This window comes from Stigmatopora nigra, chromosome 23, assembly GCF_051989575.1.
Source record: "Stigmatopora nigra isolate UIUO_SnigA chromosome 23, RoL_Snig_1.1, whole genome shotgun sequence".
NCBI lineage: Eukaryota > Metazoa > Chordata > Actinopteri > Syngnathiformes > Syngnathidae > Stigmatopora > Stigmatopora nigra.
Genome location: NC_135530.1, coordinates 3,079,316 through 3,104,111, shown reverse-complemented (window position 1 = coordinate 3,104,111; position 24,796 = coordinate 3,079,316). Strand labels below are relative to the sequence as shown.

The 24,796-nt window shown below is 42.2% G+C and overlaps 6 protein-coding genes across 7 annotated transcripts; 2 read left to right on the top strand and 4 right to left on the bottom strand.

Annotated features, from left to right (window-relative positions):
• Window positions 1-267: 267 nt before the first annotated feature.
• On the bottom strand, window positions 268-7,900 carry slc41a2b (solute carrier family 41 member 2b). Of its 2 annotated transcripts, XM_077709632.1 has the most exons (11): window positions 7,725-7,881; window positions 6,560-7,164; window positions 5,657-5,764; window positions 4,425-4,496; window positions 3,646-3,790; window positions 3,101-3,247; window positions 2,643-2,790; window positions 2,103-2,182; window positions 1,418-1,549; window positions 1,194-1,342; window positions 268-991 (listed from the first exon to the last, which is right to left on the bottom strand). In XM_077709632.1, the coding sequence occupies exons 2-11, from the start codon at window positions 7,073-7,075 to the stop codon at window positions 806-808; spliced, it is 1,683 nt and encodes a 560-aa protein (XP_077565758.1). In that variant the 5' UTR covers window positions 7,076-7,164; window positions 7,725-7,881; the 3' UTR covers window positions 268-805. The 2 variants fall into 2 exon arrangements, with proteins under 2 accessions (XP_077565758.1, XP_077565757.1); XM_077709631.1 differs by having other exon boundaries at window positions 1,194-1,549; window positions 7,725-7,900.
• Window positions 7,901-8,052: 152 nt separating this feature from the next.
• nopchap1 (NOP protein chaperone 1) lies at window positions 8,053-9,175 on the top strand. The gene is made up of 4 exons (XM_077709633.1): window positions 8,053-8,219; window positions 8,419-8,487; window positions 8,575-8,708; window positions 8,791-9,175. The coding sequence occupies exons 1-4, from the start codon at window positions 8,162-8,164 to the stop codon at window positions 8,965-8,967; spliced, it is 438 nt and encodes a 145-aa protein (XP_077565759.1). The 5' UTR covers window positions 8,053-8,161; the 3' UTR covers window positions 8,968-9,175.
• On the bottom strand, window positions 9,082-13,627 carry rint1 (RAD50 interactor 1). Its single transcript, XM_077709630.1, has 15 exons — window positions 13,360-13,627; window positions 13,163-13,288; window positions 12,986-13,101; window positions 12,741-12,914; window positions 12,533-12,673; window positions 11,835-12,003; window positions 11,655-11,765; window positions 11,131-11,356; window positions 10,934-11,071; window positions 10,450-10,544; window positions 10,274-10,378; window positions 9,988-10,208; window positions 9,731-9,911; window positions 9,541-9,659; window positions 9,082-9,475 (listed from the first exon to the last, which is right to left on the bottom strand). Exons 1-15 carry the CDS (start codon window positions 13,591-13,593, stop codon window positions 9,253-9,255), a joined length of 2,379 nt encoding a protein of 792 aa, XP_077565756.1. The 5' UTR covers window positions 13,594-13,627; the 3' UTR covers window positions 9,082-9,252.
• Window positions 13,628-15,547: 1,920 nt separating this feature from the next.
• On the top strand, window positions 15,548-17,038 carry prl2 (prolactin 2). Its single transcript, XM_077709826.1, has 5 exons — window positions 15,548-15,659; window positions 15,730-15,908; window positions 15,978-16,085; window positions 16,480-16,632; window positions 16,701-17,038. Exons 1-5 carry the CDS (start codon window positions 15,638-15,640, stop codon window positions 16,893-16,895), a joined length of 657 nt encoding a protein of 218 aa, XP_077565952.1. The 5' UTR covers window positions 15,548-15,637; the 3' UTR covers window positions 16,896-17,038.
• Window positions 17,039-17,193: 155 nt separating this feature from the next.
• Window positions 17,194-21,153, bottom strand: hspa14 (heat shock protein 14). The gene is made up of 14 exons (XM_077709664.1): window positions 21,006-21,153; window positions 20,707-20,787; window positions 20,515-20,597; window positions 20,382-20,430; window positions 20,209-20,314; window positions 20,054-20,144; window positions 19,437-19,541; window positions 19,187-19,348; window positions 18,962-19,117; window positions 18,690-18,792; window positions 18,416-18,631; window positions 17,587-17,751; window positions 17,450-17,517; window positions 17,194-17,373 (listed from the first exon to the last, which is right to left on the bottom strand). The coding sequence occupies exons 1-14, from the start codon at window positions 21,060-21,062 to the stop codon at window positions 17,295-17,297; spliced, it is 1,521 nt and encodes a 506-aa protein (XP_077565790.1). The 5' UTR covers window positions 21,063-21,153; the 3' UTR covers window positions 17,194-17,294.
• A 219-nt stretch (window positions 21,154-21,372) lies between these two features.
• krr1 (KRR1 small subunit processome component homolog) lies at window positions 21,373-24,692 on the bottom strand. The gene is made up of 10 exons (XM_077710013.1): window positions 24,526-24,692; window positions 23,910-24,085; window positions 23,713-23,847; window positions 23,506-23,631; window positions 23,342-23,425; window positions 23,221-23,277; window positions 22,830-23,000; window positions 22,216-22,293; window positions 22,055-22,148; window positions 21,373-21,990 (listed from the first exon to the last, which is right to left on the bottom strand). The coding sequence occupies exons 1-10, from the start codon at window positions 24,599-24,601 to the stop codon at window positions 21,845-21,847; spliced, it is 1,143 nt and encodes a 380-aa protein (XP_077566139.1). The 5' UTR covers window positions 24,602-24,692; the 3' UTR covers window positions 21,373-21,844.
• Window positions 24,693-24,796: the final 104 nt, after the last annotated feature.

Sequence of the window (24,796 nt, the reverse complement as noted above, 5' to 3'; positions counted from 1 at the left end):
AGAAAAAAGCCTTACTATACTATGTTGTGTTTTTGGGGAGGGCTAGGTTATTGTAATAAATTCAAGACAAATGTTTTGATGTATCTAGACGTGTGAAATATGCATTTGGAGAAAATAGTAGTATTTACCATTGTTTTGACTTGTGCTTTGTGGAGATAATACTTAGCAGGCATGCGCCACACTCCCTCGGAGGTCAAGACGATTACACAACTGAGAACCTCCTTACCCACCAGCTCCAACTTGAGGAAAAGAACCATTTCCATAGGATATAGGAAATATATTTATTACAAAGCCATTTAAATGGCATCCATACAAGTGCTCCCCTGGCCTTGCATTGCATGGTGGCCAAATGTGACATGGGATTTGAAATGAAATGGAACAAAAAAAATGTCGCCATTTGTCAAGCAGTGGCTCTTCACGCAAATAACTGGAACTGAAAACTCCTTCCAGTTTTTGTCCACCAGTACACCCCCAACAAACTAAAGTGTAGAAATGAACGGCGCTTTGGTTAAAGTACCATTGACAAATGACGAGCCTCATCCACACAGTGGACAAAGACTTTTTTTTGCTGGTGTTTAACTTCCCTCTTACATGCCATTTTAAAGTCTAAAGTTGGGAAAATCTCCACTGGCATCTTCACATTAACCACAACGACCCAAATAAAAAAAACAAACTGATAAGTAACGGATAGTAGCTGTCGATAGCAACAAGTGCTTTTGGTGTGGTGCAAAAACAAAACAAAAACAAAACAAAAAAACAATAAAAAAGTGCTAAATACTGAATAGAGCAAGTACGTCACCCGGCGTTAATCGCCCACATCGCTATCCTGGTCCCCGATGAGCCACAAGAAGTGGAAGCTAAGCGCCAGTAGCGCCGTTCCCAGTAGGTCACCCAACGCCGTCAAGTATGGGATGGAAAAGCTATCCGGATCTTTGCCGCTGCGCCACATTGAATGCACCATCCAGTCGGCGATACACAGCAGCAGCAGAACCTAAAAAAAAATAAAAATACATTCAAAAAGGCAGTCAGACATGTATTTCTTCTTGATCCAAATTTTGCAAACACAAGCACAGATCCGTCAGGACTCTAAACTTGCGGTAGCACGACACACAATCCCTTCTGTGTAATAACTTTGGGGGGAGATAATATGAAAAGACGTTGTGTAGTGAAAAAAAACAAAAATGGAGGCTCACCTGCAGGAGAGCAGCTGCCAAATAAACCGAGGTGAAGATTGGCGTCAATGTGGTGTGTCCACTCTTCATCAGGTGAATGGTGTAAAGGAAGATGAGATGTCCGGGGATAACCAGTAGGAGGAGAACTTGAGCGGACCGATGATTGGCACCTGGGTACAAAAAAGTAAATAAAAGGCACTTAATAAAGAAATTGGTTGGGTGGGTGTGGGCGGGGCGGCACGAACCGGTTCCGAAGAAGGTGCGACAGGGGAAGTAGCAACCCTTGGGCTCGTCGGGGACCTCCCCAGGGGCGCAGTGGAAGTGCAGGAAGGTGGAGATGCGGCTGGATTGGATGGCCACCAAGTTACCGCCGATACCTGCGCACAACAAGGTTTGGTAACTTATTAGAAATTCCAAATGAATAATAGAATAGAATGTGTATGGTGATATGAAAAAGTGATTGTAATGTTCTAAGTAGCCATTGAAAATCTCAAATTGTAAAAGTCAGCAAGCTAATTTTCTCAGCTAATTTTTCTATTTACACATATGAAGAAAGGCATACTAATTCAATCTGTTATGTTTCAAATAAATATAAGCCACTTGGATTTTGTAAATCAAAATCAGGCGGCGGGCCACATTTGGGCCCCCGGGCCGCCACTTTGACACCTGTGGTTTAAAAGCAAGGCGCTTGTCATTGTGTTGATCCCATTTTTTTTCGGCTTTGACCTTCTTCAACCCACGCTGATTAGAACGCGTTGCACCGGTGCTGTTTGCATAAAAAAGTGCTGGCTTGGCTCGACGCCGGAAAGGAAGGAAATTGCACCAGTCCATTATCATATTTGAAGGTGAGACGACAAGCTTTCGACCAACGGATTACGTTTTTGCTTTTTTTAACTCGCGAATGAAGTCCCGGGTTCGGGTGGGACTCACCGTTGATGACGGGGGTGTACACCACGATTCCAGCCAGATTGGGATCCGACACGGTTTTGTCCAGGATCAGCCCACCGATGCTGTGGAGGGCAAAAAAAATGGCATTATTTACAAGTCATGATATTATTGAGAGTTCAATTAAATAACAAAGAAACCATTGCAATTCCCCATAAATAAAAATAAAAAAGATTTAGTGCCCTAAACAACAAGGAAAACGTGACAAATAAACATTTTAGTGGATTAAAAAAAGAAAATGTTACAATTGGAAAAAAAATAGAACATTTTTAGTTGATTATATGAAAAAGACAATTCAAAAGAAGTTTGTAGTGGTTTAAAAAACAAAGAAAACATTACATTTTTAAAAAAAGACAATTTGTAGGGTTTTTTTGATGATTTTTAGGTCCCATTTGGTTTTGTCCTTATTCAAAACATTGACTGGACGACCCCAACAATTCCTGACAAACCCCAATTTTGCATCAAAAATGACGAAAGCAAGAGAAACTCCGAGCGGATGGCGACCTGTAAGTTTTTTTTCCTTACCTGCTGATAACCATGGCCGTGATGACTGGCTCCCACCCAGAGTAGAGTAGCGTGCGGCTGGCCGGGTGCTTGGACGAGACCATCATCCACAGGGGTGTCAGGCACATGAAGAAGGCACACACCAGTGAGGAAACGTACGGGTATGGATCTGGCAGAAGAACAGATCACAATGATAGACTTTTCATTCTCACAAACAAAGTTAAATATGTTTTCTGGGTCATTTTTTTATGTCATGGTGTCAGACTCTGGTTAGTTCGTGGGCCGCTTTAATGTCAACTCGATTTCATGTTGGCCGGACCATAATATTTAGATTTTTCTTTTTTATTAATGGATTAAAAGAACTGGATTAAAAGCTCTGAATATTCCGTCTTTTATAGATCTAAAACAATGTTTATTTGAGCTTTTTTTAATTTAAAAAAAAAATTTTTTGAATTAAAAACACAAGAGTGTTTCCCCACCCAGGCACTTGTAAAGGCCCTGGCTGATCCACGCCAGGATGGCCAAAGTGATGAGGTCACCGAAGCTGGCGGCGATAGGCGTGGCCACATTGTCCGGGTTGATGCCGGTCTTTTTGGAGCCCACGATCACGCCGACCATGATGAAGCCTGAAGGGGAAAAGAAGTGGTAGAACACGGGTGTCAAAGTGGTGGCCCGGGGGCCAAATCTGGCCCGTCGCATCATTTTGTGCGGCCCAAAAAAGTAAATCATGAGTTTTTTTGTTTTAGGATCAAATTAAAATGAAGAGTATAGATGTATATTACATTTTCAGATTTTCCTCGTTTTAAATCAATAATTGTAATTTTTAATCCATTTTTTCTGCATATAGAACAGTAACTAACTTTTAAGTTTTTTTTTAAAAATTGACATAGTATATAGTAAGGCTTTTTAAAAAAATAAAATATGACCATGTATAGTAAGGCCTTTTTCCTTAAAAAAAAACGACCATGTGTAGTAAGGCTTTTTGTAAAAAAATACGACTCTACGGCACCCTCCGTCCGCATACCTTGCAGCATGGAGGCGATGAAGGCCGTGGCGACGCTGCTGGAGCACAACAGCACGGCGTGGCTCATCTGGAACTTGCCCTCCGGAATCCAACCGAGAACCACTGCCGCCACGGCTGCCAAAAAGCCCACGACAGTAGCCTGCACCTAAAAGAAAATTCCATTGCTTTTAAAGTAGCTGATGCAGCCAACCGGTGTTTTGGCTGTGTGTGTGTTTAATCACCTCGTAGTAGTTAGGTATTACCGTATTTTCAGGACTATAAGGCGCATATTAAAGTCTTAAATATGATGCAAGAATTTATTTTTGAACGTTTAGTTTTGTGTTTACGTACTTATTTTGTTACTACCATGCAACTGTGATTAAAAACATTGTATGAATAAAAGTTAAGGTATTACATTTGCTATATTATCAATTGAAATGTATAACAATAATTGGAATCCGATTTTTGTTCTATTTTTGGGGTGATGAGTTAAACTTGATGTCTAGTTTTTGTAATTGATGTTTTGTGCTCTGCATTTTCAGAAAAAAATAATATTGAATATATCTTTTAGTATTACTTGATATAAAATGTTTAATAGTTTTAACTATAAGCTGGGATGGTTTTATTTATAAAAAAAATTACTTCATATAATTTGGATTTTTTACCAAGTAATTTCACATTTATACACAAGTTAAATTTTTATTCAATGTTATTGGTAAAATTCTGCCATCTGAACCATGCCAATGTTTATATATCTTCATAAATATGTGCCATTCCTTATCAAATCAATCAAAAAGTACCTGCTTGAGTGCCAGATTGCCTATTATTAAATTCCACTTCTCTATTGGAGAATCCATCTTGCCCACGTTCACCTGAGATAGACAAACACACAAAAAAAGCAAATATGAGCGTGTTTGAGTTTATGTTTCGATCTTTTGCCCACAGGGAATGTTTGCCTGTCTATTGCTTTTGTCATTGTTTAAACAAATCCTTTTTTTAAGTCTGTACTTCACGTCCTGCGGTTAACCACGTTGAGTAGCACGCTTCTAAAAAAAAAGGCCATAAAATGAGTAATGACTTCCTTTTGTCCTCCTTTTAGAGTTCCATAATTGCAGATGGGTAGCATAGACTTGTTTTCTTCTCCCAATAAGGCCATTTTCTAGCACTGTAATTTAGCTGACACAATGTTTACAATTAGCAATTTTCTTGGGTTATGGCATTTCTTTTTTGTCAACTTGCCGTTTTGTGAATTTCAGGTCTAATTTGTGGGCATATAAGCCGTACCCTGGATTTAGTCATCTTTTTGGGCGACAAATACAACGTTTATGCCAGAAAATATGGTAAATCCACTCTGCTGTGAATGTGAGGCTTGTGCGCGAGGGGGACAGGGGCAGGCGGGCGTGCGGGGGTGCCAAAGCAAACAAGGGTGGAATTCTCATGCCGACTTGTTAGGTGTTGACGCTAAAGCAGGAGTGGCAGACTCGGGTTGGTTTGCAGGCCGCTTTAACGTCAACTTGATTTGACGTGGGCCAGACATTTTAGATATAATATTTAGATTTTTTTTTTAATAAATGGATTAAAAGAACTGGATTGAAAGCACTGAATATTCAGTTTTTTTATGGAGCTAAAACAATGTTTATTTTAGCTTTTTTAAAATATATTATCAGATTTTACAAAATTATTTTTGAACTAAAAACTGAAAAAAATGATTAAAAAATGTCAATTATTGATTTAAAAGGGGGAAAATCAAGAAATTTAATATACATCTATACTCTTCTTTTAATTTGATACTAAAACAAAAAAGTCGGGACTCATGATTTACTTTCTCGGGCCACACAAAATGATGCGGTGGGCCAGATTTGGCCCCCGGGCCACCTCTTTGACACCCTTGGTGTAAATGATAAGTGGTACAGAAATTTAACATTAGTGCTCCACTAGAGAATCTACTGAAATATCAAACGCTTGCTGTGAATTGAAATAATTTATTCAAACACGTGTACTGTTTGTGTCTTTGTTTGTTTGTTTATCTCACCGCTGTGGATAAGCGTGAGGCCAGTGTCATCTCCAAGTTCCCCTTGAGGCCCAGCAAAGCGGGAACCAGGATGAAGATCTCCGTGATGTACTGGAAGGCCTCCCAGTGCTGCGTAAGCAAAACAGCAAGGACTATTGATTACACTTGGCTTATCTCAAAAAAGGGACATTTTTGCACACGCCGTCGTACGGTCATGTTGACCGTCTAATCTTTTGTTGACATGTTAAATCAAAAAGCTCTCAAACCACGTAGATGAGAAGGAAATTTGAAGTTTAGCCAGCGTAATCCCAAAGCAAACACAATAAAAGTTAAAGCTAGGATTTTTTGGGTCACATTAGTTGTCAAATGATTTGTGCTATTTAAATCTAATCATGGTGTCATTTTTCTACTCTATAAATCACTTTGGCTTTAGTTACCAATGTCATACATGGATTTTAAAAGGGAAAATATAAACAGAAAAACTGAGAAAATATTACAACACAAGACTAACCTCTGAAAATAAAGAAAAACAAAAAGTGCCAATTTTCTGTTTTGGGATCCAATTAATATGAATAGTATAGATGTATACTAAATGTCCTGATTTTTCCCCTTTTAAATCAATAATTAGCATTTTTTATCAATTTTTTTCAGTTTTTAGTTCAAAAATAATTTTGTAAAATCTAAAAAATATATTTAAAAAAAGCTCAAATAAACATTGTTTTAGATCTATAAAAAAACTGAATATTCAGGGCTTTTAATCCAGTTTCTTTTAATCCATTAAAAAAAAAAATCTAGATATATCTAAAATTGTGAACCAACCCGAGTCTGACACCCCTGAACAACACCAAGTCGTTTTTGCATTTGGAGCAATTCTAAACACCCCCATTCGTTGTAAAATTATTATTAATTTGCAATTAGCATTACCTGCACAACATCCAACACCATACCGGCTGACACAGTTCCAAAACCAGCCAATAGGAAGGGCAGAAGGATCTGCAAAGCCATAGCCAATGGCGACTCTTTGGGCAGGATGTGGACAACCGCTTGCTCCTCTTCCTCTTCATCTTCTTCCGTCTCATTCCCAGAAAGCCTCCTCTCGGGGAGCATGGGTTCCAGTTCCGAGTAGTTTCCGTCTCCGCCCTCCGACAGAGCGCCGGACGAGCGAGAGGCGCGGTCCAGCAGTCGCCGGCCTTCCAGGTGAGGCGTCTCTTGCCTGTAGCCATTTTGGATGGAGCCGTTTTCGGGTTTGTCGACCGGATCCGTCATGGCTAGACGCTCCTCTTGGAGTTTGCTATAGCCGCTCGGGACCATGCTTTGAAAGAGGGAGCCGATCCGACCCGCCGATTTTAGGGTTAGAGGATTTCGGACGGCGCTGGTTCGGACCATCAGGCTAGAGCCCGGCGAGTCACCGGGAGCTCCGCCCAGACTCTGGATACTCATGATGGGATGTCGTGTGGTGACGTCTCATCTCCCACTAGTCGTTTTTTTTATAATGACAATGCTGGGGTGTCCATTATTGTTGGAGATGTCTTAAGAAAAGAAGGACATGTACTGGTAACGGATGCACTTTTTTATATGTATCATATCTTGTGCTGACCCGGCCCATCTGTCAAATTTTTACCAACATCTACAGTATTTTCAGTATCAATACCTGCACAAAACTATTATTACCAGAAGACAAATGGGGGATATGCAAGAAGTATGCTTGTGATTTGTGGACATAATAATGGTGGTTAATATTTTCCGATTTGGAACTGAAACCCATAGTTTTAGTCAGAAAATATGCATCAATATACGGATTCTTAGTAAAGCTTAAGACTTCCCCACTTATATAAAAACTTGGCCTTCTATTGCAAGAAGACTTTTAAAAAATAACGTGTTTTGTAGGTTGATATTTGCGTCAGTTAACATTGTGCTACATTAGCTGTGTACAAATGCGAAATGTTTGGCAGCTTAAACACTACTCTATAACGTATGTATAGATTACGGAAACCGTTAGTAGCGTGAAACATTCTCGGAATAATCAGATCGATGGATCATAATTCAAATCATGGCAATGTAAAATATGTTATATTCGGGAGTTATATACCTTGGCTGTGCAGGATTTTCCATCCAAAATCGAAAATAATTAGGGGCGATGATGACACAGCCTCGGCGATGGGCTGACCAAAGATTCTGTATTCAATCAAGATGACTCACTCGCATTCCTGCCGACGTCGCCCTCGTTTCATTACACGTAGTATATCTAAAATAAACAACTCTATCGCAGTGAGATGTCCTCTTGAGCAAGAATACAATTTAAACATATATGATATATACATACATAATATATAATGTTGCTTAATTAATGAGAAAATGTGGTAGAAGTTAACAGGAAAAGGTGTCTTTTCCCTTTAAAAGAACTACATTCATCCTCTACGCTAGAGGGCAGAACATAATTAGTAGCGTCATTTATGTTATCTCTAACCCGGATGTTGACTTGACTAAAACTCAGTGGCACGATTTTGTAGTTGTGAAGTTTCTATAATGGGAGAAAATAGTAAAACGACTTCACAGGATTTGCTGGCATGTGGCACCAGCGGAGGTGAGTAAATAAAACCAAATATTGCTACTAAAAGGGATGTTAAATTGAAACCTTTTGCGATTTAGGGTATAAAGTGTGGGTTCCTCATTGTACTGTTCTGTTGTTCCGATTGGAACGAATATGTACGTAAAGTGGATTGTGCCATTGGATAAGTGTCAATATTTAATCTTTGACAAATTTTGCCATTTTGACTCCTTAGGTTTCGCTGAAAAGCTGCTCCTTAAACCTCCAGTTCCCCTGAAGACTGAGAGAGTACCACAAAGCAGTGGTGAGATGAATTGTAATCATAGCATCTAAAGAGAAGAAGAAGAAACATCATTATGACAAATGTTTTTTTTTTTTGTGTGTGTTAAAGTGCTGGATCGGCTACAAAGCTTTCTCCCACAGATCGCAAAAGCCAATGAAAAGCTAAAGCAGCAGATGGAAGAAGCGCCTGAAGGACATTTTGACATAGAGAACATCGAGGCGGCGAAGAAAGTGATAGAAATGGTGACCTATCTTTCTGGCTGTTAATTGTGATGACTTTGTATGTCCATGTCGTCTTCATTCTGTTTTTTCTTGCTACTTCCAGGACATCGCGCTGGTAGAATTAAGCGGATCTGACGATGAATCTCAAGAAGACGACAGTTCGGATTCAGACGAGGAGGAATCGGAGATTGTTTTCACAGAGAAAAACCTCAAACTAACAGGACACAAGGGGAAGAAGGAGAACATTAATATCCAAGTTATAGAGCAGAATGGGAAGTAGTTGTTCCGTCCAAATTGGAGATGAGAACACTTTCTCAAATGTTTAAAACGGCATAAAAATCCTCCTGTGTTAAGAAAATGACCTTGTTTGTGGTATGGAGTCCAAAAATCTGCCTTAGCTTCAGAAAAAGTGATGTTATATTTTGTAAAATGTGTTTTCTTTTTGTAATAAAAGCAGTCATCACACCAAGAAAGATTCCAGAAAAGAACTTGGATGGATTTTTCAATGACAATATACATTTAGTGGATGATATTAATGGAATGAAACTAGTTTGACAACCAATTCTCACTGTCCAGGCCAGGAGGCTCTGAGATTAAGAAGTATTAAAACATCACTGGATGCCAAGTAGTAAACGCCCAATTCGTTTAAAGCCGATTGCGGTGATGGGTCGTCGTTTCCAGGCAATTTTGTCGTGGTGTCGTTTGGCGAATTGGATTCCTTGATGAGGTCCTTCAGGAGGATTGCAGAGCCCACGTTAAGGCACAAGATAATGCATGCTTCCTTCACACTAGGAGAAAAAAATGAAGTGAATTATTGTTTGTTTTGGTTATTTCCTGTTTTTTCTACACTTACTGTTTAAAAAAGTTCTCCGGTCTTTTGCAGTAGTGACCAAAAAGTGGAAAAAGATTCCTGGTCATGTCAAATTGGAGTTGAGCTGCACCACCGTCGCTAAAATGATTGGACAGAACCACCTGAGAAAGACAGGATAACAATGCATTGTAACGCCAATCCACTTTTTTCGACCAATCGTTTGGATTCTTACTTCCTGGTAGAGAAACGAGTCTAATCTTTCTGCCAGGCCTTGCCAAGCCAACTGGAAGAGAGTTAAACTTAAAAGCTGATTCAGGTTCAATAGACAGTCCCGGATGCAAAGCATCATGGGACATGCGGAACTGGACAAAGACATGGTGGATAAGTCGTGTTGGGACGGATGAGAAAACCACCTAAACGGTTTGGAGAAGACCGAAGTCAGCCATTGACCATTAGCTCGAGCTCCGACGACCCCGACCCGACGCCAACCTGTCGTGGCTATATGATTTAGCTTTTTCCGTCACGTCCCTCATGACGCCGTCCAGTAAGCGTCCAATCATGTCATTGCGGAGTCGATCCAGTAGGGCTAGCAAGCCCTCGAACAACGAGCTCTCCAGAGAAGCTAGGCGACCCATCTCCAACACTCCCAGGTTTCCCAGCGCCGCTTGGTCGCCGAGTGAGACGGCTGCTTGTTGGAGCTGTAGGAAAAACTGAAAGGACATACAAAAGTGTTTATCTTGACTCGCCATTTTAGCATATCTCTACTCGAACCTACCACATTGTCTCCCCAGTCCGTCAAGATGGCGGAAACGTAGTTGACAGCGTTGAGTATGGCGCAGTAACGTGAACCGAGCGGGTTGCGTGACTCCTCCTTCATCACCTGAAATGGACGGGAAAGGACTTTGAGATGGAGATGATGAGCGGAAAATGCTAAAATTTTACATTTTCTACCTGAGTGAGTCGAATACGGAAATCGTCCACTAGTTCTTTCTGCAGTTCTAGGAATTTCAGCTGAGCCGATGGACAGGGTAAGGACCGATAACGCTCTGGAAGAACGATGAGAAATTGAAAAAAATCATTGGTCTGGGTAGAAAGACAACCTCCCTGAGCGCACTGAGTACCAGAGTGAGTGACATCATCATTGCTCACTATGGGCACACCAGTATGACATCTGCCATATGCAGGTGCATGTCAATATTACCTCTAATTTTTCATGTAAAACATGCTGTAAAACACAAAAAACCTAAGAGTGGACACAGCTACTGCCACTGGCTGCTGCGTAAACAGCGCCATCATGGGGAGAGGGGTAAAAACAAAAAGTTTGGATTTTATTTACTGCGCGCCATAGTATTGCTGCTGCGCAGAGAAGACGAAAGTAGTGCGCAATTGCGTACATCTTAGAGGGAACATTGTTTAAGACGCTTCTCCAACCTACCCGTGATGACATGGAGCAACGTCATAAAGGTTTCGGCGCAATCCGGAGACTTCAGCTCGTCCACGTCGCGGATGTCTTTGTACTGAGAGCTCCACGCTCCCTCGGCCGACAATATGGCGTCCACCTTTTCCACCGCCGCTGTAGGAAGACGTGTGTTTGGCTTGGCGTGACCTAAGCGTGGGAATTTGCCGACTTACTTTTCCTCTCCACCGTGAGCCACTTCTGGAGGACGGCATCGTCCAGCAAGAGGTGGAGGAGGCCGGGTAGCGGCGTCGGGTACGAGTGGTTCCCCCGAAGTTCCTTCTCGAATTGTAGCACTTCCTCCACTAGGTGGCAGAAGAGTGTGTCGTCGTAGAGCAGACGGGAGGCGTCGCCTGCTACTTTGTCTTGGACGAGAGTTAAAAGACCGCGACACAACTCCACCTGCAAGATTTTGTGCAAAAAAAAAAAAATTAAATTCCAACACATCAACAAAGGCTGGCTCTAGAGGTGACTGTGTAGTTGCTAAATTAGCCAAAGCACCTTCTCTCTTCCTATCTGGAACTCAATAGCAATTAGCCAAGTTAGTAGACTGGTTAGACCAACAAAATGGCCATCACAATGCTGTCTAAAAATGTGCTATATGGTATGTGTCATTGTTTATCCAATTTGTCAATCCAATGTAATGACAAAGTTGGACATTTAATTCTGTCACTTTTTCTGAGAATTGTCTTCCACATACCTTTGCATTGATGTTGGCATTGGCTCGGTCCAAGATAGGTTGGATCTTCTCCTCCATGAATGATGTGCTATTCCCAATCCACATCAATACCTGAGTCAGGTACCACTCAGGCTGCAATAACATATTTGCAAGTTAGTAAGATGTGGTTTACTCGTGGGGAGTGTTAGGGGGCGTGACCACCTTGCTGGGGGTGTTGGTTTGACGATTGCCGTAAAAGTGGTATCGGAACCGCTTGCTGAGCGGCACCAGCATGACTTGGATGGGTAAGCAGAGCGGAGGATCTTGCGGGGAAGCAAGTGATTTTTCATCCTTGGTGGGCGGTGGTGTCCTCTGAGCGATGAGGTCATCACTGGATGGGGGAGTTATGGAAAATGACAGTTTGGCGGATTTAGCGTTCGAGACAGCGGAGTCAAATTCTATAAAACCAAATCAAAATTTTCTTTGATTATTTGCCATATTAAAGTGGAAAACAGAAAATAATTTTTAGATATTACAAAATGATTTTTGAACTAAAAACTCTAAAAAAAATAATTAAAAATGCAATTATTGATTTAAAAAGGGGGAAAATCAGGAAATATAATATACATCTATAAAGTTCATTTTAATTTGATCCTAAAACAGAAAGTCGGCACTCATGATTTACTTTCCCGGACCACACAAAATGATGCGGCGGGCCAGATTTGGCCCCCGGGCCGCCACTTTGACACCCGTGGTCAACTGCGCTAAGCGTTATTTTGCATTTTCATTTTGGTGTCGAAAGAGCAAACATTAAAAATTCAAAATAAAATTTCATTCTGCGGGCCGGATTGAACCCCCTAGTGGGCCACATCCAGCCCGCGGACCATATGTCCTACACCACAGTTTCAAGCAAAGGATACGACGTCTGCAGGGCCAGCAGTTGCGTGACCAAAAGCTCCAGCTGACTAGCCAGCTCTTGCCCATTGGCAGCGGGTGTGAGGCTCTGGGTGGGCGGGGATATGAAGGGCCAATGGAGCGCACTCAAAACCTTCTCCAAGTCCCTGAAAAAAACAAAAGATGAAGAAACCAGTAGCAAAACTGAACCGAATGCACATCAAGCCAGCTCACCCAGTCAGTCGATCCTTAATAATCTTGTGCCAGAAATGAAGCGTTTCCCGAAGGAAGTCCCGCAGATGAGCGCATTTTGATCGACTTAAGCCGGTGTCCATTTTGGCCATGCTCTCCACTGCCCTGATGGCGTCCCACACGCTGCTGGTCATCAGACACTGCTGGACGACGGCGCTGTGGGGAGGGAATCCGACATGAAAAATCTCAAAGTGAAAAACGGTTCAAAATGTTGCAATTATAAAAACCTGAGCTCTTCAATGTGTTGAAGGCAGCGAAGGTACTTCATATGTTTCTCCACTATCTCCACTTGGTTCATCTTCTGGGTGAGAGCTTCCATCCATGGTTGGGCATCCTGCAGGTTCTACAAGAGGGTGTGGAGATCAAGACATGCCAGATCTGGAAAAAACTGCAGTAGTGCGTACCTGTTGTAGTTTTGTGGAGATGTCTTTCTCTTTAAGGAGGAGCTCCTCCATACTACTTTGAGCATCTTCTGCAGCTTTCAAGGCTGCAGACACTTTTGGGGGAACCGAGCCGGGTGATGTCAACACCTAAAAAAAGGAGAGGCCCGAACATTAAATTGCTGTGTATTCGATTGAAAGAACGTCAAATAGTATGTCACCTGTTCTTCTAATAGACTGTTCTCCTCGTCTAGTTTCTCAAGCAGGCTGTCGACGTTCCTCAAAGATTTCACGTCGCTGCCCACTTCTTCCACGATGAAACCCACCACAAATTCACGCATTTCATCGGATAGTTGCGGAAAACAAATGTCATTGGAAGGAGCTGTTAAAACGGCCGTGGAGTCGGCTTCTGGGGGACTTTCGGCAATGTTTTCATTAGCTGCGGACGCCGCCATCTTGGCTCTGACAGGAAACAGCTTCCTGCCACGAAGCACTGACTACTTCCGTCATAGAATTAAAATACGTTTGAAATAAATATATATATTTTTAAATCAGTGGTGCTGGCATTAAAAGGTGGCCTATTTTGTTTTATCTTTGCGGAATCTGAAATAAGTGGTGAAGAATAATTCCCATTTTGACTAGTGAGACTGGCAACCAATAGAGGGCGACAAACTCAAATCATCTACTTCGACAATGAAGGCTCCCATAATTCAGTGGAATATATCTTTTCAGACAAATAGGAATCATAATTAGGACCATTTTGATGTCTACAATTTCAAAGGAGAAAACGGTATTTTTCATTACTAAGAATGCAACATTGTTAACACATTAAATTGAAGAAGGGTTTTTTTAGGAGGCCAAACAAATCATTATTCATTTTTTATATCCCAAAAATGTTGAATTTTAGCTGTCAATTATCCTCCAAAATCTTAGGTTTCCCTTCTGAAAAACTGAACCCGATGACATTTTGCATTAAAATAGTATTGCGAGTCCCCAAATAACATTTGCGTCCTGACAGACTCTCATGCCTTAAGGCAAAAATGGTCATTTTATCAAGCCGCCCCCTCCAGAGCAGGTCAGTGACGAGGACAAGAAGACAGCGTGCCGGCGTCAACCTACATTAATTTGAGCGTGCTGAAACATCACGTGGAGCTCCATCATTGAGCAAGAGACTTCACATCACCCCAATATAACCTATTAAAAGAAAAAAATGTTATTGGACCAATTCAAATAATCATAATTAGACATATTATTGACCAGTTGCACGTTCGATTCCAAGTCGGTCCTCACTTTTGATGGACTTTGCATGTTCTCCCTAGGCTACCGTGGGTGGGTTTTCTCCGGGTACTCTCCACTTAGTAAGTTCCAGCTCGACCCTGAATGAATGAGAACATAGTATTAAAAAATATATATATATACATAGTATATATACACACCAATGTTCCCTCTAATTTTTCATGTAAAACATGCTGTAAAACACGAAAAACATAAGAGTGCACAGAGCTACTGCCACTGGCTTCTGCGTAAACGGCGCCATCATGGGGAAAGGGTTAAATAAAAATTAACAAGAAAATATAAATTTAAAAAAAGTTTGATTTTATTTACTGCACGCCATATGATTGCTGCTGCGCAGAGAAGACGAGAGTAGTGCGCAATTGTGCGGAGTTAAGAGGGAACATAGATACACAGTACTATTAACTAGTACTAATCTAATAACAAGAATTAGACAAATAATTTAAGTTCTTGTTGAAAACATTACCAGGTATCAACAATGGCAAATTTGAATGGGATTTGAAATTTGCCCCTATCTCGTGCGTACGTACGCCGCTGCTTACGAAACAAATTCGCCAATCTTGACATTCAGCTCTGGTGGGTCACACATCGGCCTGGTCTTTTCTTTTGGAGTGCTTGGATTGACCTTTTTTTTTTACTGTACTCCTCGCTGCAGAGTAAAAATACACCTTTGAGGCCAACGGTACGACGACCCCGCTTTGAATGATGTCACTGCTTTCGTAGAATGTCGATTTTTTTTTCCTGACGGCTCACGGGAAGATGCAAACGCGTACGTGGTAAAGGGCACCAGAGACAGCCGGGTTCAAATGTTTAAGGATAAAGTACTTACACAGAATGTACTGTATATAGCGCTTCTATTAAAAAATGGGAATACATTTCTTATTTTGGTGAATTTATGATAATATCTTGGGATTTGAAATGAAAATCCATCTTTCACGCTACGACAAATAGCCTTAACTAAATAACCCATTCACAAAAGAATTGGCCATTTTTTCTTGTTTTCTAGCTCTCGTCATCGGTATTAACGAGTGAGCTTTCTATGTATTGGGCGCGAGCTTTGACTTATGATTCATAGACGCATTTGACCCATACTTTGGGCTCCGCCCTCCCTCCCCGCCTCCTCGTGCGGTCGCTATTAAAAAGAAGAATCGTAGAGACGCTCGGCAGTGTCTACAGGGAGAAACCAGGTATTCTCCACTTGGAAGGATGCAAGGAAAGCATACATCAGGTACTTACTTTGAGCTCTCGGCGCACTTTTTTCTCGGCTCGGCGTTTGACTCGGCTTCCACTCCTCCCAGTTTGGGTGCTGCTGGCCGGTCTGACGTTGGGATGCGGACCGTCCGACGTGGCTCCGGCGCCCCTCTGCGGCAAGGCTCCGGCCAGGTGCCGGGTCCTCTCGTTGGCCAATCTGTTCGACAGGGTCATCCAACACTCGGCCAGGATGCGCGCCATCTCCGAAGACCTACACTGGGAATTTGTAAGTGGCATTTTTGATTATTTTTGTTTTTTGTAGCGCAGTATTAATCCTTACCGCTAACGGTTTTAGGAGCGCCACCACGCGCCTTCTGGGAATTCCATTGGAAGGGTCAGCCGCAACTGTCACACTTCCAACTTCCTGACCCCCAACGGCAAAGAGACCGCTCAGCGAATGGCAGTAAGTCAGCCCCGGACGTTTGGTCCCCGGACGTTTGGTCCCCGGACGTTTGGTCCCCGGACGTTTGGTCCCCGGACGTTTGGTCCCCGGACGTTTGGTCCCCGGACGTTTGGTCCCCGGACGTTTGGTCCCCGGACGTTTGGTCCCCGGACGTTTGGTCCCCGGACGTTTGGTCCCCGGACGTTTAGTCCCCGGACGTTTAGTCCCCGGACGTTTGGTCCCCGGACGTTTAGTCCCCGGACGTTTGGTCCCCGGACATTTCTCTCTCATGATTATAATTTTGAGAGCGAGCGAATCCGGCGACCAAATGTCCGTTCGACCAAACGTCCGGGGACCAAACGTCCGGTCGCGTTCGGCCACGGTTTGAGCCTGCGTTTTTCTATCGGCAATGCAGCACGAAGAGCTCACCAGAGTGATCCTGAAACTCCTGGCCGCCTGGAGGGACCCCCTTTGGCACTTTCACCAAATAACGGCCAACCACAGCTCCGACCAGGCGCTCGACATGGTCCAGGAGCTCGGCAAAGGCGTGCAGAAAGTGGCGGAAAAGGTACCACAGGGCTAAGGCATTTTGGGGTCCATTCCGTTTTGGTGCTTGAGCGTTTTCTTCCGTGGCAGATGCAGACGCTGGGGTTGCTGAGCAACTCCGTGGGCGAAGCGTCCTGGATGGAGGATCTACTGGGCCGGGAAAACGGCGAGTGGCGCCTGATGAAAGAACACGAGCTCCTTTACTGTTTTCGCCGCGACTCGGACAAAATCCAGAATTACCTGAAGATCCTCAAGTGTCGCATCGTCCCCGAGCACAGCTGCTGAGTCATGAGAATTGAAGAATGGCTCGACATCGGGGTTTTCCAACAGTCCGCTTCCAAACTACACTTGGGTTTTTTTTGTGTAGGAAGCAATAGTGAAATCCAAAGACTACGTAAAAAATTAATTCCAATGACAATATAGCACAGAAACGTATGATTATCCCGGTTCAATGCATAACATTTAACTGTAATGCAATAAAAAATGTTGGCAAAAAAAGTACTCATTTTTGTCCAATGAATTTGAAAGAGAAGACTGCCAGCCAGACCTCCCACTTCAGACCAGTTCAACTACAAATGAAGTCTGTAAAATGTTTGTGTTAAGCTGTGTTTATTGGCCGTTTATTTCATATGGCGTGAAAAAAAAAAGTTAAAAAATGTGACCATGAGCTATTGTCATTTAGCTTCACGATGCAGCCGCAATGTCAACGATCTCAGATCTCCCGCTGTTCTGTTCCACGCAAGAAACGTGGAGGGAACCATCCCTGCAAGCCACACGCCAACAAAATCCAATGAGCACACGCCAAATGGGCGACAGCGTAAATCAAATCTACCACATACCTTTTCATGGTGACCACCGCCTCGACTTGGTGTTGCTCCTCTTGGGGCTCCAGATCTCGCAGGACGATCTATCGAAATGAGATCCGTTAATTCTGATGGCGAAAGAGAGGAGTAGGGCGAGAAGATTGTGGGTGTACCCTAGCAAGTTTTTCAGGCTCCTGGGATGCAAATCTTTGGTAGATTTCCAAACACAGCGAGGAAAGTTGGCCTTCACCACTTAGGGTATGATTTCGGCGTGCCGGAAGCGGCAAGCCGGATGGGAGAAGCACGGTGAACGCTTCGCTTCCGGATTCATCCTGCTCCTGCCGTGCCGTCAAGAACAACTTACAGTGGTAACTCGACTTATGATCAGCTCTACCTACGACATGCTTGAGGTACAATAAAAATTTCAATCAAATAATTCGCTCTAGATACGATCAAAATTTCAAGATGCGAACCAAGTCAGGTGGCCATAACATGAGGCTGTTTATCATTGTAGGATAATGTCTTTTTGGGCCGCATCTTTCGTGTATAACAGATATCTACGAGCACTGAATGATTTCTTTTGCCTACAAAAGGACCAGGAAACGCATGTGTGTGTCTATATATATTAATCCAAGTTAATTTAAATTTGTTTTTTTATTTACTTGTGCGTTATCTCTACCCTACGAGAAAAGAGTCCAATTTTAGTACTATTAAACACATTTTAATACTATTAAACCAGTAGTCATTTGTTACCTTGTTAATAGATGGCCAATTAGAACAAAAAAATGTTTTTCCAATCCAATATCCTGTTTTTGGTGTTTTTTTTATAGGGTTGGAACAAATTAATTAGTTTTTAGTTCATTTCAATGGAAAATGTCCACTCGAGTTAGGAAAACCTCAGTCCCGGAACAGATTAAGATCGTATGTCGAGGTACCACAGTATAAAAAAAAAATGGGAAAAAAAAAACCAAAAAAAATAGCCAACACTTGTTTTTTTTTTACCTTGAGTAGAATATCTGCAGCAGACACATCCACCTGGATAGATTCCTGGTCCGAGATCATCTGGTCCTTGCCCACCAGCAAACCGGCCTGGAGGGCCGCGCCCACCGCGATGACCTCATCAGGAGGTGCCGAGCTCAACAGCTCCACGTCGGGGAACATGTCGCGGATCATCTGCTGCAAGCGAGGGATCCGAGCCGAGCCGCCGCACAGAACCACCTGCCACATACGCAGGTTGGATTTTTTGTCCTGGAGCCATTCTCAAAGCGGGACCCACCTGGTTGACATCCTTGGCGGAGAGATCCGTCTCCTCCAGTAGACTTCGAATTGTCTGGATGCTCTTGTTGAAGAGGGAGGAGCAGAGCAACTCTAATCGAGCTCTGAACAACAACAAAAACACACAGAGTTGCATTCAACAAAAAGTTTTGTGCTAACTACAGTAATACCTTGACATACGAGTGTCCCAACATACGAGATCGGACACTCCGTCTTTCTCGTCGCATAAAGATATCTTTTTTTTTTTATAAACAAACCTTTTTACAAACAAACCTGGAAATGCTGCAGTCAAAATCAGCGCCGTCGTGCAAAGAGTCCACAAAGCAGTTGGCGGAGCCCAACGTAGACAAGGAGTGTTTGGCCGTGTCTGCTCCGTTCATCAGTTTTAGCATGGCTCGAGCATTACCCGTCACGTCGTGTTTGAAAGTTCTGAGAATAGAAAGAATAGATTGAAAAACCCGAGGGAGATAAAAACATATGAGCAAAATGAGCTCTTACCGTTTGAACTCGGTGGCAAGATGGCGAGCCAGAGCTTCCGTGAAGCTCTCACCGCCGACGCTGTGGTCAGTGCGGGTGTTGAGAACCCGAAAAATCCCTCCGTGAACTTGCAGCAACGTCACGCTAAGAGAAGTGCCGCCTAGTTTGAACACTAGAACGTGGCTGCCGACACAAAAAAAACAAAGTTTGGATTTTTTTTTTAATTTCGCCCCCAAATTCTTGGAGACGATGCACAAAAATGTAGCGTTACCTCTTCGGAGCGGAACAATCGTTCCCGATGTTATACGCTAAAAGGGCAGCGGCAGGTTCGTGGATCAAGCGGAGGACGTTGAACCCCGCTGCTTCGGCCGCCTCTCTGAAAATGAACCACACCAATTAGCGCGTGACAGAAACATGAATTCAATTTAAATACAGACGCTCCCCTACTTACGAACGAGTTACGTTCCGAGCGCTTGTTCATAAGTTGAAATTGTTCATAAGTTGAAATTGTTCATAAGTTGAAATTGTTCATAAGTTGAAATTGTTCAAATTGAAGTTGATTCAGTGCTATATTTTGTATTATAATTTATGTTTAAGGCCTATATAAGTATATTGAAGGTTTATATAAGTGTATTTGTATATTTAGGGCTTGTATAAGTAACTAGCATTGGTTTGTACTGAAAAAACATTTAATAAAATGGAAAGAATACATTCAGTACTGTATATATACATTAGGGAGATGGAGAGATTTACTAGAAACTGGCCGAAAGAAGCCATCTAATGACGATTGCAGTTTTCTTCATGTTTGTATGGTACATACGATTATAACATGAATGTTCGTAAGTAGGGGAGCGTCTGTATAAATCAAGCAACGTAGACGTGACCAACCTTAACGCTTGTTTCTGAGGAGGCCCAAACTCAAACGGGACGGTAATTACGGCGTCCGTCACGTCAGAGCCGACAGCTGACTGAGCCGTTTCTAGAAAAAAATAAACCCAATATTTAACTTTACAGTGATTCATTGAAGTGAATAGATGAGTTACCTTTCATTTTGTGGAAAATGAGTTTGGCCACATCCTCGGGAGCGACGAATTTGGTATGATCGCCTGCCGTGATCTCATAATGTGGCTTCCCTGATCGGTTGACCACCTGCGTTGTCCAGGAAATGAAGCGTTTAATTTCATAATTTCAAGGAGAAGATAACATGACAGCTCACCTGACACTTTGTCTGTGATTTATGAGCTTGCGTCTCCGTGTCATCAAAGCTGCTCGTGGACAAAAGTTATCCGCTAAGTCATGTCAATGAAATGATTTTTGCAAGTAAGAATAACAACAACAACAAAAAGCACCTTCTTCCCAGCACTTGCTTGACCTTTTCAATGGTGTTGGTGGCATTGCGGATTCGCCCTTGTTTTGCTGCAATTCCCACCAGCTAGAGAAACATAAACAAATAAAAAGTCATATCAATTGAATTCCTTGTGGTAAAGACACACTTTTTAGTATAGATCCATTGACTTACACTGAATAAAATGTTTTTTTACCTGTTCATTCTCTCTATAGGCAACTACAGCCGGAGTGACTCGGTCTCCTGCATCATTGGCAATGACGTCAGCACGACCATCCTGTGCACACGATTTAAAACTTTATTAGAACAAACAATGTGACAAAACAACACAAACGATGATCGTTTCTAATGGAAGCTATGCAGCACATCAAAGAGTTAGCGTGTTAGCTTTCATTCCAAAAAATGGAGATCATAGCCATCTAAAGTCACCATCGGATAAAGGTTAGTGCAAGTTAATTTTATAAATGGTTTAGTTTGTTATATAGACGATCTCACCTTAAATATAGCCACACAAGCGCATGTATAGCCAAAGTGGACGCCGATGGCTGCCATGCTGAACACACTGTAGCCGGCGTCACGTGGGCGGCACACATGCAGTCGAGATCCGGGTCAAGACTTTCACAATCAAAGCACACAACGATACCTACAAAATAAGAGATTTTCATAGATACATTCTCTTTACATATTTTCATGTACCTTTAAACTGTATTGTTTTTAATCGGATTTATTTAAAAAATCCAAAGTAGGCGTATAATTAAATGTTATCTACTGTTATGCATACAGCATAAACAAATTTTCATTTCACAACAGAAAGCTTTTACTTTTATATAAGTATGGATAAATATAAAAACAAAATCCTATGTGAACAATCGTAAAAATATTTTTAATTAATTGTATAAAGTTATATCTTAATATTGTGATGTTGACACGTAATAAAATGCAATACAGAACATTTCCACATAGCCAAATAAAAATGCATTTTTAACTATTTTCGTTCAATGCACTCAAGTTGTCACTCACGTGTTCACCTTTTGGGGGCGTTGCAATTTTACAAAAGCCTCTCTGGTTTTTCCAGAAGGCGAGCCTGGGGGGACTTGAGCGGAGAAGGCCTGAAAAAGATGAAGGTGCTAGAGCTCAGGAACATTTTAACAATGTGGGGAGCAGGCGCCCCGCCATATTCACAAAAGCGAATTTTGGGGCTAAACTCAAAACTTTATTGGTTTAATAAAAGAGGTTGACAATGGAGAGCGAAAAAACGATATAGAGACACTGTACAATTTTAGGGGTCAAAGTCCAACAATGGTCAAATGAAAACCACTTTTTCCACATCTGTTTCATTTTCTGCCCTTTTTTTTCTTCTTGTTTGTAGACGTGTCGGGGGGTGGCGTTGGGTTCACAGGTGGAGCTCCAAGCTTCTTGGTTTTCGCCCTTTTCACTTTCTCCTTAATGGCATCAATGTCCAGCTTGCTTTCAGATGGAGCTGAAAAGGCAGTCATCATATATTAGGACATACTGCTTTTCAAAAGTAACTATACCACTTATACCTTTAGTATTTGTCGGTAGGGGCTTCTCTTTAGGCGGAATAAAAGCTTTATTCCTCTGCTCCTGCTTCTTGGCCAGCGCCTCAACTTGCTTCGCCTAAAAAAGAAAAAAAAAACGTTTTCCATTTGTCACCTCACGATCAGAGAATCCAAAGTGCACTTGCCTTCTTCTCTTGGATCTTTATCCTCTTTTTCACACTTTCTCGCAAGAAGTATTCACCAGAGGCCAATTCCTTGTCCACCTTTAAACAGAACAATGCAAATGACATCAACATTTAAACCAGGGGATGTCAAACTAAAACTAGGTAGGCCCAACTAGTTTATTTTCAGGCCGAAAAGTTAACCCTCGAGCACAAGGGTGTCAAACATACGGCCCGCGGGCCGGATGCGGCCCGTCTGGTGGTTTGGTACGGCCCGGGGAAGAAAGCTGCATTGTATAAAAAATATATGAATTTTCTTTAAAATTTGTAGTTCTTGTATTATCCTCTAGGGGCGCAGTTTTTAGTACGTGCAGACAACATGAATTGACATTTATTTATGTTCTTATGTTATTCTCTTGTTCATAATATATTGTTCATAATGTGAAAGGAAAATTCTGTTTATAAACATTTTGATAATTTACTCGTTCTTTGCACTAATTATTTGTATTAGTGACTAATACAAAGGAACAAAAGTGGGCTTATTGTTAGTTCTGTGTTTGACACCCCTGCTCTAGCATGAATGTGCTATCAAGTGCAACACATCTGATCCGAACAATCCAATTTACAGACGGGCTAACCTGGCTTTCTGGCTGTGGCGGTGGGAAGGGAGTATACTCTTTCTTCACGCTCTTTTTCTTGGGCTGTTTGCGCTTGGCCAAGTTTTTGTGTCGGAAATTAGGTAAGAAGCGTTCCCAGTTTTGCACGCGAAGCTCAGGGTCTTTGGACAGTTCCCGTTTAATCATCAGCGTCTGTGTAATAAAGAGGAAAAAATTTAAAGCAACATTTTTTGATAAGAAGACCCGCCATGTTTTAAACTTAGGCCTTCAGCTCCGGGTCGGGCCAACCATGGCCGTGCAACCAAGAGGAATGTTATTTCTGTCACGAGGGTCAGAACAAGGATGAAAATTCATCTTCATTAGGCACCAAAGGAAACTTTTCAGCCAATTAGGTCACTTTTTAGCCTCGTACCTTTATGTTGTAGATGGGGTGGATGTTTTTCATTGTGTCCATGACAACTTTGCGCACCTAAAAAAAAAATTATAATAAATCAGTCGCTTATTATGAATAAGTAGCTCATAAAAATGCTCACCTCCTTTAGACCACTATGTGGTCCTAAAGCGGACACGGTGTTGCCTTGAACCATCACGTAACAATTGGTCAAAAGTTCTAAAGCCTAGAAAAGAAAGACATTTTATCAAAAAAATGACATAAAAACAAAAAGGGTCTTGATTAAATGTAATGTCAAGGACTCACTTTCAAAGTAGAACCTTTGGGTCCGATGAGCCGTTGTCTTCGCTTGACAAATCGGTCTCTGCTCCTCACCAGGGTTCCCACTTTGATGATATCACACGCGTTGTCGTCTTGTAAAATCCGTACGGCCTGGTCAGCCCAAAAAAATATTTTAAAAAATGCACTTCTGTGACTAGGAGATAAATACAAGGAAGTAAAAAAAAACAACACCTGTTCAAATGGAACACTGCGGGAGAGAAGCTTAATGAGATCTCTGGCTCGAATGATGGCGTAGGGGTCATAGGTTTTCCTCGTAGTGGAAACAGTCATGCTTCCTTCAATGAGGTCCAGTGTGCCTTTAATAAACTGAAGCAAAACACATTGAAATGAATTAAAAACTAAATACGCCGCCACGACGATGTACTCACTATTTCCCCCAACGCTTTCTCCACCAGCGGCCAGCAATCTTGCAAGTAGGATTCTCTGTATTTTGGGAAAAGGGTGGCGAAACTGCTTTCTTCCAGCATACCGCGAGGGTTGTCAGCTTTCGTGAAAGGTTTCTCTTTCCAGCCATCGGGGACAGTGAGAAGTTCAACTTGGTCCTCTGTTTGAGAAAGCAAATACTACTTGGTTACGTAGAACCACGGGTCATTAACTTTGCCATTGACGGTGACAGACGTCCAATAATTTGGGTCCACCAAAAACCATTGGCTGCCAACCCCTTTCAATTCAAAATGGAAATGACAACGCGAGACACTACTTGCTTATTAGGAACGATAGGCCATTAACATGGCTAGTGACGGTGACAAACGTGCAAAAAATATGGCTACAAAACCCATTTCAATTTAAAATAAATTTGACGTCTCACGTCGTTAATGGCACCGAGACACGAGGACGCGAGGATGTAAACAAGGTAGCACGTTGATAGTATTAGCTTTGGTGCTATTTTTTTAGCGATGCTTCCACGCTATAAAACATTACTGCTTCAAACACTTTTTATAGTGAGCGTAGCACAACAAAATACAACAGAATAGTTTAAATCACCTGGGGTCGTCTCCTTTTTAGACTTTGTACTGGTTTGCGTTTCCCTCATGCCGTTCGGTTCTTCTGCCGAGGCCATCTTGGTAGAGGTGGGCGTGACGTAAGAGTTTTCTTCTTCGGTGCTTATTTGCCTAGTGTGGCACAGTTGCGCTGCCTACAGGACACATAACAGCAGTGTACTCTGCACTAAGAAGAATGGACAATTACTTGCAATATGGAAAGTTGGTCATTTAATGAAGAATAGGTATCAGACTGGTACACTTTGGCCTTTATG

Coding starts and splice junctions, on each gene's coding strand:
- slc41a2b (XM_077709631.1), bottom strand. CDS start 7,075: ATGAGTATCCAGAGTCTGGGCGGAGCTCCCGGTGACTCGCCGGGCTCT. Junction 3,248..3,645: donor CATCGCCTCCATGCTGCAAG/GTATGCGGACGG, acceptor TTTCCCCTTCAG/GCTTCATCATGGTCGGCGTG. Junction 1,550..2,102: donor GTACACCCCCGTCATCAACG/GTGAGTCCCACC, acceptor TGTTGTGCGCAG/GTATCGGCGGTAACTTGGTG.
- nopchap1 (XM_077709633.1), top strand. CDS start 8,162: ATGGGAGAAAATAGTAAAACGACTTCACAGGATTTGCTGGCATGTGGC. Junction 8,220..8,418: donor GGCATGTGGCACCAGCGGAG/GTGAGTAAATAA, acceptor TTGACTCCTTAG/GTTTCGCTGAAAAGCTGCTC. Junction 8,488..8,574: donor GAGAGTACCACAAAGCAGTG/GTGAGATGAATT, acceptor TGTGTGTTAAAG/TGCTGGATCGGCTACAAAGC.
- rint1 (XM_077709630.1), bottom strand. CDS start 13,593: ATGGCGGCGTCCGCAGCTAATGAAAACATTGCCGAAAGTCCCCCAGAA. Junction 9,660..9,730: donor ACTCGTTTCTCTACCAGGAA/GTAAGAATCCAA, acceptor TGTCTTTCTCAG/GTGGTTCTGTCCAATCATTT. Junction 9,476..9,540: donor CCGGAGAACTTTTTTAAACA/GTAAGTGTAGAA, acceptor TTTTTCTCCTAG/TGTGAAGGAAGCATGCATTA.
- prl2 (XM_077709826.1), top strand. CDS start 15,638: ATGCAAGGAAAGCATACATCAG. Junction 15,909..15,977: donor AAGACCTACACTGGGAATTT/GTAAGTGGCATT, acceptor TAACGGTTTTAG/GAGCGCCACCACGCGCCTTC. Junction 16,086..16,479: donor AGACCGCTCAGCGAATGGCA/GTAAGTCAGCCC, acceptor TCGGCAATGCAG/CACGAAGAGCTCACCAGAGT.
- hspa14 (XM_077709664.1), bottom strand. CDS start 21,062: ATGGCAGCCATCGGCGTCCACTTTGGCTATACATGCGCTTGTGTGGCT. Junction 19,349..19,436: donor GATTGTTCCGCTCCGAAGAG/GTAACGCTACAT, acceptor TTGTGTCGGCAG/CCACGTTCTAGTGTTCAAAC. Junction 19,118..19,186: donor CTTGCCACCGAGTTCAAACG/GTAAGAGCTCAT, acceptor TTCTATTCTCAG/AACTTTCAAACACGACGTGA.
- krr1 (XM_077710013.1), bottom strand. CDS start 24,601: ATGGCCTCGGCAGAAGAACCGAACGGCATGAGGGAAACGCAAACCAGT. Junction 23,278..23,341: donor CACATAGTGGTCTAAAGGAG/GTGAGCATTTTT, acceptor TTTTTTTTTTAG/GTGCGCAAAGTTGTCATGGA. Junction 22,294..22,829: donor CGCCACAGCCAGAAAGCCAG/GTTAGCCCGTCT, acceptor TTCTGTTTAAAG/GTGGACAAGGAATTGGCCTC.